The following is a 17,439-nucleotide window of genomic DNA, read 5'->3' on the forward strand; positions in this document are numbered from 1 at the left end:
GTAACTTTTTTTATAAAACAAATCTTAAAATTCTCCTAACTATTAAAACACAAAAGTTTTAGAAGATCCGCGCCGTGAATTTCAGCCTGTAAAGCCTTCTCTATATGTAAACTGAGATCCTTGCCGGGGACCGGTTCTCGCGCGAAAATTGCGTCATCACACTACCGGCCAATCACAGCGAGGGTTATACAACTGCCGGCCAATCACATCGCATCTTGAAGTGGGGTCGCCATTTTGTTGTCGCCGGTTTGTACCATCCAGTCTCTAGGTAATTTCGCCTACCAGGCAGGGTGAAGGAGTGTATCTCTGGAATTACTGAACGCACAGGAACAAGGGACCCCTCCAAAGATAGATCTCAGCGAGGTGGAGGCAGACGCGGGGGTCTGAAGGTACGAAAAACGGCCGAAAGACGCGGACGCGACCGCGGTTCGCTATAGGGCTAATGACCACTAGGTGAGCAACTTACACAGTATGGCTTTAATGTTAAGATAAATACATAAGAAAGAAAGATGCCAAAAAAGTGATACTTGGAAATGCACACGCACGCACGCACGCACGCACGCACACACACACACACACTCTTGGTGGAAAGATTGTAGGTCTACATCTTTATGATGTACTTTATGACCTACATACAATAAAACATATCTTTTCAAACAACCCTTTGCTGTTTTGCATATATATTCCCCCACGGCACACACACACACACACACACACACACACACACACACACACACACACACACACACACACACACACACACACACACACACACACACACACACACACACACACACACACACACACACACACACACACACACAGTCACGCACACACTCTGATGGGCAGGGTATAGTTTGTTTGAAGGTAAGGTTAGGGTTAAAGTTAGGGACAGGCATTTTACTAGGGTGATCCCTTCCTGGGAAAAACACCCTGAAAAGAGGGAGGTTAGTTTTAGGCATATTTTTTACTGAGGTTAGGTTTAGGAATAGGTTTAGGCATAGTTTTACAGAGGTTAGGTTTAGGCATAGTTTTACAGAGGTTAGGTTTAGGAATAGGTTTAGGCATAGTTTTACAGAGGTTAGGTTTACTAGGGCCCCTCCACCTTGGGCCCTGGTAACTCAGTCCCACTTTCCTACCCCTTGTGACGCCCCTCCTCACAATCAACAATTGGTCAAGTATCACAATGTCATAGCAGAGGCAAAACTAACGAACAACGAACTGAAACACATTCATAATAATAATAATAATATTTTTTATACGTTTACTTACATGGCAGTGAAATAGCTTCAAATAAAAAAGTAAAAGTCCAACAAATTGCCCTTATTTAACCCACACCACTAATTATTAACCCATGATTTGGTTGTGTCCACATCTACAACCCATTATCTTTAAAACTTGCATTAAGCAAGCCAAATTCAGATTTCTACTGGGTACTATACTGTACCGTTATTGTATTGATAATACTGTTGACACAGCATTGATTGTAGATGATTCTGTTGGCACTGTGTGTGTGTGTGTGTGTGTGTGTGTGTGTGTGTGTGTGTGTGTGTGTGTGTGTGTGTGTGTGTGTGTGTGGTTGTGTGTGTATTTGCTTAGCACTGTAAGCGCAGCAGGATCCTGTAATGGCACTGCTGTGATTGTGTTTCTGCATAGTTTAAGGTTTAGTGCATTAGGGGCTCTGGTTCCCAAACACTGGGCGGACCAGTTTTTATGGTTCACGTCTTGAGTAAATATCCTATATATATATCCTATATATATTATTTTCCTTTAAAAAAAAAAGAAGAGAGGAAATACAATATTTTAAAATACATTTAAAGTCTACATTAAATCTACAAGCACACAACGCATCGTTTCACGCTGCGTTGGGTGTATCCCTGTGGTTGCACGTGACTGTTGGCAGCCAATAGCATTCGAGATGGTACCTTTTCTACCAATGAACGTTGATTTCCACAATGATGGTGGAGCCCATACAAGGACCCAAAATGCTTAATTTGCGCTGCATTAGAAACCAATGGCTTCGCACTGTCCATATATTTTTTACAGTCTATGATTTGGACATGTCCTGTGTCTTGCTCAGTCCCTTGCATTGGAAGAAGGCGTCTTGCTGTGGCTCTCGTCCCAGGAAGGTTGTGATCATGTCCAGACCGTCTGCAGAACCTCCTGGTTCTAGGATCACCTTCCTGTACTCTGCTCCCACCTGGATACAAAAAAAAAACAGATAAACCCACAGTGGTTCAAAATGTTTCTTTTTTGCGTGTGTTAAAATAGCAGATCTACAAGCTTATAGATCTGCTATTGTCAAATAGCCTAGGTATTAAAGGTAGAAAACAAAAACAAGCACTCTCAGTCTGTATAATACATAGTTCACCGCATGCACAGCTCACCAAGATTCACAGTAAGAGAGACATACTCCAGCACTCCAAAAGTCCTCCTGGTACTTTTAATTCATTAGGCTCACGGACAGACAAGGCCAACACGGACGCGTTTCGGCGACAATAACTTAATACACACTTAGGAAGGCTTGACGCCGAAACGCGCCCATGTTGGCTTTGTCTGTCCGTGCGCCTATTATGAATTAAAAGCACCGGAAGGACTTTGGAGAACTGGCTATTTCTTTCTCGCCTTAAATAGGGCATTACACGGTTAAATGGAGGTGAAAGATAATAATGAATGACGTTTCACACCTGTGGGTTCATGATGCCCTGCTTCTTGAAGCGGTTGAAGAAGATGTCCATGGAGTGAACCTCGCTCCACAGGTAGCTGTAGTACTGACCATCATACCCTCCTGCTAGGTGGCTGAAACTGGCCAGCATGTTGGTTCCTGTTAAAACATTAAGCTCATTATATTAACCACATTAAAACTACCCCTTTAAGACCTGTAGTACTGACCATCGTACCCTACTTCCAGGTGGCTGAAACTGGCCAGCATGTTGGTTCCCCACCCACGCGTGCATGGGGAGCATCGCGCACATGCGGGAAAAAATGTAAAGCAATAGAAGCCTCACTGTCGCTGAAAGCAGCAATAGAAAACGAAGCCTCACAGTCACTGTCACTGCTAGAAGAAACAGGCAGCCCTAGTACTGGCATCACTAGTACCGTAATTGCTGGACTATAAGCCGCACCTGAATGTAAGCCGCACCAGCTAAATTTGGAAGAAAAATAAAATGTTTACATATATAAGCCACACCTGACTATAAGCCGCAGGTGTCCTTCCTGCTTCCTGCTAGAGCACCCCTATATAAATCCTTGTTAAAGACCATTGTAAAACGAACTAACTGGCCGTTAGCTGTAAAAATCTTTATATAAGCCGCACAGTTGTATAAGCCGCAGGGTTAAAAACATGGGAAAAAAGCCGCGGCTTATAGTCCGGCAATTACGGGTACTAGCCGAAACAGCCCCAGTACTAGTACCAGCATCACTGGTGCTAGCAGCACTACCAGCAGCCTCCTCCTCGCTCTCCTCCACTAATTCTTTAGGTTCTTCTGCTGCCTTAAAAAAAAACTCTTAATTTGAAGAACGTCCCACAAAAGTAGTGAAGATAGCTGTACTGCAAACTGAGCTGGGTAGTTCAGCTATCTTCAAATACTGTGGACTCAGGTTTACGTTGTCCACTTCATGAGTGAAGTAAACGTTTTTGGACATACAAGGTTTCCACCCGACAGTGACCATAGGACAGAGGACGTGTCAATTCTCAAGTGAGTCAGACGTGTAACGTTTTTATCTCATGTTACATTTGAATAAAGATCACCGGCTGAAAGGACATTTTAGGCAAAGCGAGTATAGATAACATTTTTGTCAGATAAGAGACATTTGAATACTTAGTGTGGCACCATAGCTGTCCCGAGTGAATGAACTTCTTTGGAATAATCTGGCGTAAACCTTGTATCTCCATTATTATTGTTTTTATTTTTTTTATTTCACAAATGAATACGACAAGAACGTCCCACAAAAGTAGTGAAGATATCTGAACTGCAAGCTGAGCAGGGTAGCTGCAGCTATTGTCAAATAGACTCAGGTTTACTTTGTCCTTTTACTTATCTGTTTTTGGACATACAAGGTTTCCAACCGACAGTGACCATCTCTCTCTCAGCTAAGGGGTCCCTGCTTAATCTCTCTCTCAGCTAAGGGGTCCCTGCTTCATCTCTCTCTCAGCTAAGGGGTCCCTGCTTCATCTCTCTCTCAGCTAAGGGGTCCCTGCTTAATCTCTCTCAGCTGTAACTTGGCTTGAACGGTGTTGAAGACCCCTGACGTACACAGTACAATCCAGTTTTAAATGGAACCAAATGGACCCACAAGGGAGTTAAATGGACTTGTGTAGAGATAAGACAGTGGTGATCCAGAGCACAACATAGAACAATATTATGACAATAACTAGAAATACTGTTCCTTCGAAACAGTGTGGGCTCGCTTCCAACCCCAAAAAATAATAGTAAAAGTGTCAAGTTCCCAGGCAATGCTCTCTTTCATTTTACTGACGTAAAATGGTAATGCAAATACAATGTAGACAAGCAGTGTTATTACATGAACTTAACGGTATGGACAATTAAATCAAAATAAAATTAAAACATAATGTGGACGGGTAAACAAACAACACAAGTTCGAGACCAGTAGCATGTTGGGAACTGAAGTTATGGCTGTTTAAAGCCTGGGAAGAAAGAGGGGGGACCTGTGTTCAAGTTCAAGTTTATTTTTCTTTGGTCATTTGTGTGTGTGTGTGTGTGTGTGTGTGTGTGTGTGTGTGTGTGTGTGTGTGTGTGTGTGTGTGTGTGTGTGTGTGTGTGTCCCCTCAGGGGTCCCTGAACCACACTTTGCAAACCAGCAAACCACATCAAAGTAATAGTACGCAGATGGTCCTAATATTGACAAGCTTTTTAAAAACAGCAGATCTACAAGATCACAACATGTCGCAACGTCACATTGTAGATCAGCTTATTACAATTAGACAAAGTATTAAGTGATTCATCTACCGTATGTTTTGTATTAATAATAAAATCTGCAAAGTAACAAGTAACTAAAGCTGCCAAATGCAATTGCAGTGGAGTATAAGTAACAAAAGTGTAAAGTAAAAGTTGGTATACAGTACGGGACATGCTGATCTAAATGCATATAGGATATACTAGGATCCAAATGCAGACAGGCTGCAATTCATGGCTTTTAAAGTGTTTGGGGTGTGGTTTTGCCAGGTGGGTCCACTTCGGTTGATCGTCTGATTTGGAAATGCATTGGTTGTGATATCTCCCTGACAACCAACAACAACCACTAATACGGCTGAGTGTCCCTGCGGGTTCTAGGATATATACTGTAAATCCCATCCCCCGGGAACCTTATTCTTTTTAAGTTAAATTTCTAAAACACTACAAAACATGTGTCAAAGACAAATACAAGCAAACGTCTCCACAGTAACACAGTAACAGTTGTTTGTGTGTGTGTGTGTGTGTGTGTGTGTGTGTGTGTGTGTGCGTGCGTGCGTGCGTGCTTGTTAATAATTATTATTATTATTAATAATAGAATCTGCAAAATAACAAGTAACTGAAGCTGTCAAATGCTGTTTTTATAGTAGAGTATAAGTAACAAAAATGGAAATTATAGTAAAAGTACCTAAAGATTGTACTGTAGGTACAAGTACTTGTATATACTTGAGTAAATGTACTTGGTTACTTTGCAGCACCACAAAACAGCCAATGACAGACAGGCCTTTAATCACAGCTGTGTCAATCATTAGAGTGGAGAGGGACATTTATAGACATTTATAGTTTTAACTCAGAATATATACATCACACAGCTTAGATATTTGGATCAAATCAGAGAGCAGACCTGTGTGAACGCAATGATATAAATAATCTGAAGTGTGAACACTGCAGCCACAGCGCCTTAACATAAACATGGGTCTATTATCCTTCTCTCCACTCTGTCCAGACCCACTAAACCCATTGGAAATGCATTGGGTGCTTAAAGTTAAACATTTTTATTTTTTTATATTTATACTACAAAACATTTCAAAACAAAAAATACAAGCACACGTGTCCTCAGTAAGCTGAACACATAAAACTTGAATGGTGTTGAAAGGTGTAAGCGTGTAGGAGATGAATCGCGCCAAAGTTTTGAGGAGATACTGACTAGTATAGTATTTAAATAAACTAGAAAAGCAGTTCCTGCAGAAACTGCGTGGGCTCGCTCGAAACTGTTATGAAGTAATAGTAGAAAATGCATTTAAGCGCAAGGGTGTAAAGTACACAAGTCTGTGTCTATAGTATAAAGTAGTTATGTATAAATAGTATGACAAGTTCAAATGGAAATGTACTTAGAGTATCAAAAGCAAAAGTACTCTTTAAGAAAATGACTCATTATGAACTAGAAATTTGAGTAAAAGTACTCAAAATAACAAGAGTACAAGTATTGTTAAAGTATCGAAAGTAAAAGTACGAAAGTACTCAAATTACAAAAGAGTAAAAGTACTCATAATACAAAAGAGTAAAAATAAGTATACAAAGTAAAAGTACTCATTTTGAATGAAGTGTACTAATTATTAAGTAAAAGTATATTTGAGTAAAGTACTCAAAATACCAAAGGGCACAGAGTATCAATAAAGTATCAAAAGTAAAAGTACTAGTTAAGAATTGAAAAGTGCTCATTATGAAGTAAAACCTATTTGAGTAAAAGTCCTCAAAATACCAAAGAGTAAAAGTATTGTTAAAGTATTGAAAGTAAAAGTATTTTAAAAGTTTAGCATTAGCATTTTTTGAATTAGCATTTGCATTAGCATTTTTAGCATTAGCATTTTTTGAATTAGCATTAGCATTTTTAGCATTAGCATTATTAGAATTAGCTAATTTAGCGTTAGCATTTTTAGCATTAGCATTACAATTTTTAGCATTAGCATTTTTAGCATTAGCAATAGCATTTTTAGCATTAGCATTTTTATTATTAGCATTTTTAGCATTAGAATTAGCATTAGCATTTTTAGCATCAGCATTAGCATTTTTAGCGTTAGTATTTTTAGCATTAGCATTTTTAGCATTGGCATTAGCATTTTTAGCATTAGCATTTTTAGCATTAGCATTATTAGCATTAGCATTTTTAGCATTAGCATTTTTAGCATTAGCATTAGCATTCAAATGACTCCACCCACACGTCTGTACGACAAACGGTTGACGAAATAAAACCCCAGATAAAGTTTCGGCCAATCAGAAGAGGGGGCAGGTCTAAGTATGTACGACAAACGGTTCAGTTAGATCTACAAATCATGGGGATGGGACTGGTTTTAGAATTAGATCTACAAATCATGTGGATGTGACAGGTGATGAATTTAGAGCTACGAATTATGGTATGGAACTGCCGATGGAATTAGATCTACAATTCATGGATATGGGACTGGTTTTAGAATTAGATCTACAAATCAGGTGGATGTGACTGGTTTTAGAATTAGATCTACAAATTATGTGGATGAGACAGGTGATGGATTTAGAGCTACAAATTATGGTATGGAACTGCCGATGGAATTAGATCTACAAATCATGGGGATGGGACTGGTTTTAGAATTAGATCTACAAATCATGTGGATGGGACTGGTTTTAGAATTAGATCTACAAATCATGTGGATGTGACAGGTGATGGATTTAGAGCTACAAATTTTGGTATGGAACTGCCGATGGAATTAGATCTAAAAATCATTGGGATGGGACTGGTTTTAGAATTAGATCTACCAATCATGGAAGTGTGTGTGTGTGTGTGTGTGTGTGTGTGTGTGTGTGTGTGTGTGTGTGTGTGTGTGTGTGTGTGTGTGTGTGTGTGTGTGCGCGCGTGCGTGTGAGTATGCATGTGTATGTGTGCATACATGCGTGCGTGCGTCCATGTGTTCCCTGGACCACACTTTGAGAACCAGATAAATAGCCGATCTACAAGCTCACAAAGTTACACAGTGCAACTTATTGTGAGCTTGTAAATCATGTGAGACCACTGACTCAGCACTGTAATTAAAGTTAATACGGAGCACCTTTGCTTCTGAGCTGTAGAACTGTTTGTTCAAGATATGGGCCATATCCATTGGTTTGAATAGGGAGCGCAAGTGTACGAACTGATCGTTCTCCCGGAAACACGAAAAGTTGAAAACACATAGTCTTTGCTCGAGGAGTGGCTTTAGATATTGCTCTACGAACGTTGCGATTTTGATGTTAAAACGATCAATAATGTGCGCATGAGAGCAAGCTAGAAATGTTTGGGGGAAAATAAAAAAAATTCTGAGAAGCAGAAGAAAATGAATGAAGGTTAATGGGGCGTCTGATGCGCGACCCGGCACTCAGAGGGCCATAGATGAAATTCTGTAAGTCTCTGTTTTATTTTAGTCGCACGGTACAAAACACGACGAGCGTGGCTACAAACGTGCCAAAAAACATGCATGAATGTTGAATATTTTGGCCGTGAGGACGATTCGTTCAGAGAACTTCATGACTTTAAGAACAAGTCTCCCACACTCTAGACACACTCTAGGACTGGTTTTCCCGCCAAAAATACCCCCAAAATACCCCAAACCACTCTACCTTTGGACTGCGATTGTGGATGAACGGTATGACATTTTCGAATACCGTTTGAACCATGAAGAAGTCCAAAAGCGTGTGAGCGTGAATCGCGTTCCTACGTAAATGTATGCCAGAGTAATGAGGCTATAAAGTTTAGTGAAAAAGTTAAAATTTGAAAGTCAGATTCCATTCATTCTCTATGGGATGAAAGATTTATGAATAAAGTTAAATATTTCGAACAGTATAAACTTTTAAAAAATTTCTAAAACAACAATGAAACTTCAAACCTCGCTGAACATTTCAAAGTTGGAACGAGGTTTTTATCTGAAAGTATGAAAGAGATATAAGAGCACAAAGAATTTGCGCCAGAAAAGTGGGCACTTTTCTACATAGACTCCCATTATAAGGAGGAAAAATAAAAGTTTAAAAGTTAAATATTTCCAAAAATATGAAATATTTTGAAAAGAAAAATACAAGCACACATCACTGTAGAAAACATGTTGAAGTTGGAACGAAGTTTGTAGCACAAAGTGTGAGGGAGTTGAAAGCGGACGAAGAAAGGGTACGGAACCTTGGAAGTTATAAAGAAAGAAATATAAACTGGGGTAGAACAAGGTGGACTCGCCTTCAGCGAGCCCACAATAATGAAGATAACATACGTGTGCTCGCCTTCCAGGCGAGCCCACAATTATGAAGAAAATCTGAAATAAGAAGTGTAGGTGTTTGCATACATGTTGTCAAGGACCAGGGCATCCTCCTAAAATACTCCAATCAAGAATTGCAACCCCCCTTACTTACAAAAGCCCTATATCAATTTGAGATTCGTAATAAATGGTAAATGGTGCATTTATATAGCTCTTACAATGATCGTGCATTACATTCACCCATTCACACACCCATGGCGGGCGGAAGACACCTCGCAAGGAAACAACCTGCAGTGTCTTGCTCAAGGACACTTCGACACTAACACACACTAGAAACTCACACATATCACATGGCTGATATGGGAGCGTGCACATGTGCGTTGCAAAAGTACTAATACTAGTTTGTACATCTTCTGTCGAGTGTCTTTGTGTGAAATGAGCCGTACAAATAGGCTAATGTTTTTGGACACAATCAGGCCTGAAATTTCGTCATTTTAGGGGCAAGGCCTTTGGTGTCGTCCATTTTTTGAGGGCAAAAAGGCCAAATGCCAGGGCAGGAAGGCCATCAAATAAAACAAGATTTTAGTCCATTGAAAGAATTTGTTGAATTTAAGGGTTATGGATGATAACCTAATCTGCAGTGAAATAGATAAATGATGGTCATCTGATCCATGCTCAGCCCTGCACCAATCAAAGATCTATACTACACTCCCTTTTCTGTGGAACATACCACGGATTCTCAACCACTGTGCCACGGACCTTTAGTATGCCCTTTGAGATGCTTTGGTGTGCCCTTTGAAATTTGACAGTGAAGTCACAATTTAAAGGTGTATTCAGTGATAATGAAAGTGGCCGGGGGTCCCTTACTGGCCTTACAGCGTGGAAATGGTTAGTTTTTTTTATAGATTTTTTACACCATTATAATGTTCTCGTTTTGATCATTAGACCCAATCACTGAATATCGGTACGTCTCCAGCTTCAGGATATGTATGCTACTTTATATGGTCAGCACACATTCTAGTGAGGAGAATGAATGGAAAATGTACCAATAATATTTTTATTTGAATGAAATACAATCACTGAATATACTTTTAAGGACTTTTCATTTCAAAATATGAGGCATTTTGAAAATAGCCAGTAGCCACACACACCGTATATCTAGGAGTGCCCTGGGATATTTTGGCTATGAAAAGTGTGCCTTGACAGAAAAAAAAGGTTGGGAAACACTGTGTGACTCTACTAGCTATGCTACACTCCCCTTTTCTGTGGAATACACTGACTCCAAGTTAAATTCATGTTAACTGATATGCTGATATCTCATGATAAGTGAGCAGATATGTGCAATTAAATGGGAACATTTCCTGGTGACTTCACCCAGCCAACACTCCCTCTTCTGTGGAATACACTGACTAACCAATTAAAACTAGCCCTTACCCGTTCAAAGATATGAGCTCCAAAATGATGTGCAGTGTGTGGGTTGTGGGATGTGCACTGTGCACACAGTATATGAGGGATGGAAAGTAACTTTAACTGGTGCTTGCATGATAATATGTAGGAGCATCAATGTAAGAAATACCTGTTTCGTTTAATGGCTACAGAGATACTGTGTACCGATCTGCATGATTTTTGGACAAAATCTGTAACAGGGCCAGACAACCAACCCCCTGCCCGCCCACCCGCCTGCACACACACACACACACGCACACACACACACACACACACACACACACACACACACACACACACACACACACACACACACACACACACACACACACACACACACACACACACACACACAGCTGGTTAAACATGTTGCCCCATGCTAGATGCAGAATTGCTATGCCTCAAGCTAGATGCAGAATAGATATAGATACACCATAAAAATGCTAATATACAGCATATGATTTGTGAAAGTGACAAACGGGCTTCACAGTTATGTCAGGTGTGTTCATATGCTAATGGTGATGCGATTTCAGATCAATTGCTCCAGCCACTGAGGAGAAACGCTGTGACAGACAGACACTCAGACAGACACTCACTCACTCACTCACTCAGACAGACAGACAGACAGACAGACAGACAGACAGACAGACAGACAGACAGACAGACAGACAGACAGACAGACAGACATTTGGAAAATTATATGTTTGATGGGCACATTTCCAGATGTCTTCACCCAAGCCACATTCCCTTTTCTGTGGAATTTCTTGACTTCTGACTGCCCCCTGTTTCCCAAACACTAGGTCGGGACCCCTTAATTTTTTGGTTTCCTACTTTTTGTTTTTAATTATTATTTCTGTAATTTAATTTAGAATCAAGAAATTAGAAAAAAACGTTGAAGAAGTAGTGAAAATAGACGATCTCCAAGTGACGTGTTGTGAGCTTGACTCTTGTAGACACTTATGTCTACATGACAAGAAAGAGACACAGGTGTCTACTGTCTTCTGTCGACAAGAAAGAGAAAGAGGAGAACGTGGTACAGTCAGCTGGGGCATTAAGGCCACTGTGGCCTCAGGTTATGCCATTGGTTTGAGGGGCACAAGGTCGAATTGAAGGGCAATGACGGCCATGGCCTTCATGGCCTCCATGAAATTCCTGCCCTGGACACAATGAAATGATGGAAAAAGAAGCATGTCAATTAATGTATGTAGCCAGCGGAATTAGTTCATACAGCTAACTTGAGGGGTCACTGCGCACTGCGGTTGCTTAAAGTCTGTTACTACACTATTACGCCAGTCCTACGTCACAGGCGACGTGGCAGCCTGCGGGCAGTCAGCTGATCTCTTGCCAAGCTATGTAACCCCCTCAGGCTGTCATTCTCTTGCTGCTGCCTTCCAGGTCTGTTGTGCTATGCGCTTGTTTGCCGCTTTAGCTTTGTTTGTTGGTTTTGTCGCCGCCATGTCCACCGCTCACTCCGAGTCGGACGACGATGGCCCTGCGCGCGATGTAATTGAAGTGGATCCAGATCCAGACGAGGAGAATGAGATCCCAGCGACGGCGATCAGCGAGGTGGATCCTCCTCCCCCTCCTCCTCTCCCCAGCAGGAGACGTAGCTCCCGCCAGATTCAGAAGAAGCTGTCTGACTGGCCCGTACAGCGCATCCTGGAGAACCTGTATGCGCGATTGCGCGCGGCTTACAAGCAACCCCAGGTCTGAGCCATGAAGGTCTGTTTGACTTCATGATCATTTCAGAAGAGGCTCAGGCGGGCCGGCCTAGCGAGCCCGATCAAGATCAACAGAGCCAGTCCGGCGCTGGTAAAGGCAAAGGCCCAGCTAAGAAGCGCGGCTGCCCCGCCAGCTCCGCGGGGCCGTCAGGGGCAAAGAAGAGTAAAAGCAATCCGTCGGAACCCGCTTCTAGCAGACCTAACGACGACGTCATCACAGCTACTCTGCTAAGCCTGAAATCGTCCATCGATCAAGTGAATTTAAGGATCAACGCTCTCGAGAACTTCAGCGGCCTTGGTCCTTCTAGCCGGTCTACGCTTCCCTCAGCGCCAACTACAGGGTTTTTCCCGCTAGCTACGGCGGCAGCAACAGCAGCCGCTGGCTCCGCGCCAACTACAGGGTTTTTCCCGCCAGCAACGGCGGCAGCAGCAGCAGCAGCTGGCTGCGCGCCACCCCCGTTCCAGTTCGGCGGGCTCGCTCCAAGCGCACCGAGGCCACATAATAGCAGGTAAATAAGCTTTATCTTTTTCGACAGGACATGATATTAACCTGATCAAGATTCTGATTAACTCCGACGCCTCTGATAGGAGGATGCTGGATTGCGGGGATGTTTCCGTGATGCTTAAGGACTCAGACCCCAGGCTGTCCAAAACCTTAACTCTGGCTGAGTTTTTTGTTGCTTTTGGTGTGTATAAAGACTGCGTCTGCGAGGCTTACCCCCAGCGCAGGCAGGAATTAGACACTTATATGTCCATCATAGCAGATCTGGCTTTGTCATATGGCGGCTCCCTTTTCTACGAGTATCACAAATCTTTCTCCTCTAAAGCCGCTCCCCACATCCAAAAGTTCAACCAACGCCTGGACTGGTCAGTAGTTGACCTTTCTCTAATATCCAGGCATTTCACCGGGCATAAGATGTTGTCATGTGCAGTGTGCGGTTCTTTTAACCACACCTCAAATCTTTGCCCCAAAACCGCGGCCATGATTAAGCTTGAGCAGCCCCACCACCAGCAGCCTCAGCCAAGTGCCTCGGCCAACTTCGCCGCTCAACCCAAGAGACAGCAGGTGCGATACTCGCCTGGTGATAATACTCCCATTTGTTCCAAGTTCAATGAAAGTGTATGCACATTCCAACCTTGTAAATTTATGCATATCTGCAGCTGGTGCGGGGACAGCCACCCGAGGTCCGTCTGCCCACGGAGAGTCCGTGGCAAACCAGCGAAAAAATAAAGGACCATCCATCCACTCCTGCGAATGTCCCTGCTTTGTCCAAGGCCCTCAAGAACCATCCAAATCGTTCTTTCGTTGACTATTTATTGACTGGGCTAGTACAGGGGTTTCTGGCGGGTTTGTGCTGGCTACCGAAGGTTACCCATGTATGCAAAAATCTGCAGTCGGCAATTTTAGAACCCACCGCGGTAGATGAGCTTCTTAAAAAATAAATATCTAAAGGCCACATGATCGGGCCTTTCAAAAAATCCCTGTTCTCTCTTTTCAGAGTGAGCCCAATAGGAGTAGCTACGCGTAAATACTCGGGGAAAAAACGTATGATCATCGACCTGTCAGCTCCGCATAACGGCCCAGTTCCCAGCATTAACGAATTAATTCCATTGTTCCCGTTCTCCCTGTATTACGCCACTGTTGATAATGCTATCCAAATGATCAAAGCGGCGGGCGTTGGCGCGTGGCTGGGGAAAGCGGATATTACGGATGCGTTTAAAGTAATGCCACTCCACCCTTCGCAATGGCCTTTCTTCGGGGTGAAATGGAAGGGGCTTTTCTATTTCGCAGTCAAGCTAACATTCGGGTGCCGTAGCAGCCCCCGCATTTTTGACTCACTTTCTGAAGCGCTATGCTGGATTTTATCCAACAAGTATAAACTGCCTTTCGTTTTGCATCTCCTCGATGATTTCTTAGTCGTAGATTTTCGCCACTCGCCTCCAGCCCGGTGCATCTCAGTTTTAAAAGACCTGTTTAAAGCTACCGGAGTTCCCCTGTCAGAGGAAAAAACAGTCGGCCCCAGCACAAGATTAGAGTTTCTTGGCATTCTATTGGACAGCGAGCGCATGCAGGCATCCTTGCCAGAGGAAAAATTAACCCGCATTAGAGAATTTCTAAAGAACTGTCTAGAGGTCCCATCTATGTCTAAACGTAACCTTTTGTCGCTTCTAGGATATCTCAACTTCGCCATGCGAATCATTCCTCAGGGCCGCTCAATCGTTTCACGGCTGTTAGACATGGCAAAATCCGTTCCTAATCTCAATGATGCTATTGTTTTAGATGAGGGTTGCAAATCCGACATTCGGTTCTGGTCCGCATTGCTAGACCAATGGAACGGGATATCCTTTTTCTATAATGATGTAATAGAAACTTCCTCTTCTCTAAAATGTTTCACTGATGCCGCCCCGTCCATCGGGTTCGGAGGGTTTTATGAAAACGAGTGGTTTGCTCATTCGTGGCCGATCGAAATGAGCGAAATGGCAGCTAACTGTAAATCCATTGCGCTGTATGAATTGTACCCCATTGTTATGGCATGCTTATTGTGGGGGAAGGATTGGGAAAGGAAACAAATAATGGTTTTCTGTGATAACGAGGCCACAGTTAACATTATAAATAAAGGTCGTTCGTCTATCCCTATTATTAACAGTTTAATGAGAAGGGTCTCATGGATTTGTATTAATAACAACTTCATTCTTCGGGGGTCTCACATACCAGGCCTCGATAACTCGATAGCTGACACTCTGTCCCGATTTAAATTTCAGGACTTCAAAGCGCTGTGCCCCAACGCCAAGCCATCCAGCCTGCCCTGCCCTCCGTTTTCTCAAGCGATCCTCAATTAAATTCCAATCAGTTTCTGCAAGGTCTCTTGAACTCAGCTGCCATGACTATGAGGAAAGGCTTGTCAAAGAACACATTAAAAGCATATGATTCAGCATGGGTTTTCTTTTCCTCTTTTTGCTCTTACTGTTCAATCAACCCAATCCCAGTCAACCTAGCTGTAGTCTGTGCCTTCATAGTGCACTCCTCAGAATCCCGCAAGCTCCATCCATCTTCAATTAAAGCCATGTTAGCGGGTATTCAATTTCATCTCCGGTGCCTAGACCCTTCAGCATGTAGCATCCTCAGCCATCCCTCCATTCGTCTGCTGCTCAACGGCCTCAAAAAAGACCAACCTCAAGGCAAAGACAAAAGATTGCCTCTCACTATTAACTTGGTGCATCAGTTGGTGTGTAGACTGAGACTGGGCTCCTTTTCTTTTTATGAGGATAAAATGTTAGAAGCCACCATTCTCACAGCTTTTTATGGTTTCTTAAGGTGCGGGGAATTCACCACTAGTTCTCTCTCTTTCGACCCTAAGCATGATCTCACTGTTTCTGATGTCACCTTTGAAAATGACTTATTCACTTTATTTTTGAAACATTCTAAATCTGATAAATCTAAAAAAGGTGTTCACGTGATCATAGCTAAGACTAATACAGATTTCTGCCCCTTCTCTTCCATGTCCGCCTACCTGCAATACCGAGCCTGTATGATCCCCTGTTTCTCCTCCCCGGTGGCAAGCCAATGACGAGATCCTGGTTCGTCGAAAAGCTAAAACTGCTGTGCCAGTACTGTGGACTGTCTCCTGAACTCTACTCTACTCACTCCCTTCGTATCAGAGCAGCCACAACCGCAGCCATGAAAGTGCCGGTCGCCACCCTAAAGTCCCTGGGGCGGTGGTCCTCTTCCGCATATGAACGTTACGTGCGCCTAAACCGGGGAGAGATTATGCTGGCGCAAAATCTCATGAGTTCAAGTGTTTGTAATTTTCACTGAATGATTCAGTTACTCTATGCATATATGGTGGTAGCTGGGGGAAATTTGGTTGTATCAGATGTTATAAAGGCTTAATAAAGTATGTGTCTAGCCGATCCCAGATGGTTAATTGTCTCGTGTTGGGGGAGAAGATGGGATCGGCTAATCAAGGGGGGAGCTCTCCCTCAGTGAATCTCACATAATGTTAGTATATCCTAGCAGGATCCAGGATGCGAGTTCGCATTCGTCTCTGTGTCTCCTTAAGGAGCAGGGGGATATCTGCTAGGATGACACACGGCTTGTTGCGCCAGCTCACATAGATTTTCCACATAATGTTAGTATGTTTTATCAGGATCCAGGATGCTAGCTTGCATTCGTCTCTGTGTCTCCATTAGGAGCAGTGGGATATCTGCTAAGACGCCGCATGGCTGGTTGCGCCAGTTCACATAGATTTTCCACATAATGTTAGTATGTCTTAGCAGTATCCAGGATGCTAGATGCATTCGTCTCTGCACCTCCAAGGAGGAGCAGGGGGATATCCGCGAAGATGTCACACGGCTGTTGCGCCATCTCTCATAGTTCTCCCACATAATGTTAGTATATCCTAGCAGAACCCTGGGATGCTAGCTTGCATTTCATCACTGTGTCTCTATAAGGAGCAGTGGGGGTCTCGGCTAGGATGCCAATCACAAGCTCACATTGATATTTATCCCACATAAGGCTAGGATATCCTAGTAGGATCCAGAAATGCTAGCTTGCATTTCGTCACTGTGTCTCAAATGAGGAGCAGTGGGATATTAGTCAGGTTTGCTATGTTAAGAAATGTTTATTCGTTGGATTTTTATGGGGATTTGGAAAACTATACATTTTTGAAATCTTCAGAGCATGGGGAATCCAAAATCTTTGTTGCCATTTGCACAGACACCTGCAAAGCCGTCATTTTGGACGTTCAAAATGGCCGACATAAAATACATAATTTGTGCCATCTTGGCTTCTAGACAACATAGAAACTTAATTAAACATGCCAATCCTATGTTTTCTGGGTCAAGGAATCGAATGAGTAAATGATGGGTGTAAAATATTCCGGACCCCCACCCCCTTTCTGGGGGTTATCTATTTTGGGACCTCCCAGAACCGTACGCCAGACAGTTGTATGTCTACTTTTCATAATATTAGCGTTGTTTTGTAGGGTTTAAAACATCATGAGTTCATGTATTACACTTTTAAAGCAGCCAGAATAACCTTTCTGACGTTTGGTTGGGGTCACTCCTCACCTGGGACCCCCCAGATGGACCCCTGAGCCTATCTCAGTA

At 42.8% G+C, this 17,439-nt stretch overlaps 1 protein-coding gene across 3 annotated transcripts in view; it reads right to left on the minus strand.

The window, feature by feature from the left end:
• Positions 1-1,599: 1,599 nt before the first annotated feature.
• Positions 1,600-17,439, minus strand: part of nln (neurolysin (metallopeptidase M3 family)) — a 59,020-nt gene continuing 43,180 nt past the window's right edge. For all 3 annotated transcript variants that reach the window (XM_080743204.1, XM_080743205.1, XM_080743206.1), the window contains 2 exons: positions 2,688-2,824; positions 1,600-2,200 (listed from right to left, as the gene is read on the minus strand). In XM_080743204.1, the coding sequence (XP_080599330.1) occupies positions 2,048-2,200; positions 2,688-2,824 (290 nt within the window). In that variant the 3' untranslated portion in view covers positions 1,600-2,047. The remainder of the gene's footprint in view (positions 2,201-2,687; positions 2,825-17,439) is intronic.

The sequence above is a fragment of the Nannobrachium achirus genome (genome assembly GCF_963921795.1).
Source record: "Nannobrachium achirus genome assembly, chromosome: 15".
Lineage (NCBI taxonomy): Eukaryota > Metazoa > Chordata > Actinopteri > Myctophiformes > Myctophidae > Nannobrachium > Nannobrachium achirus.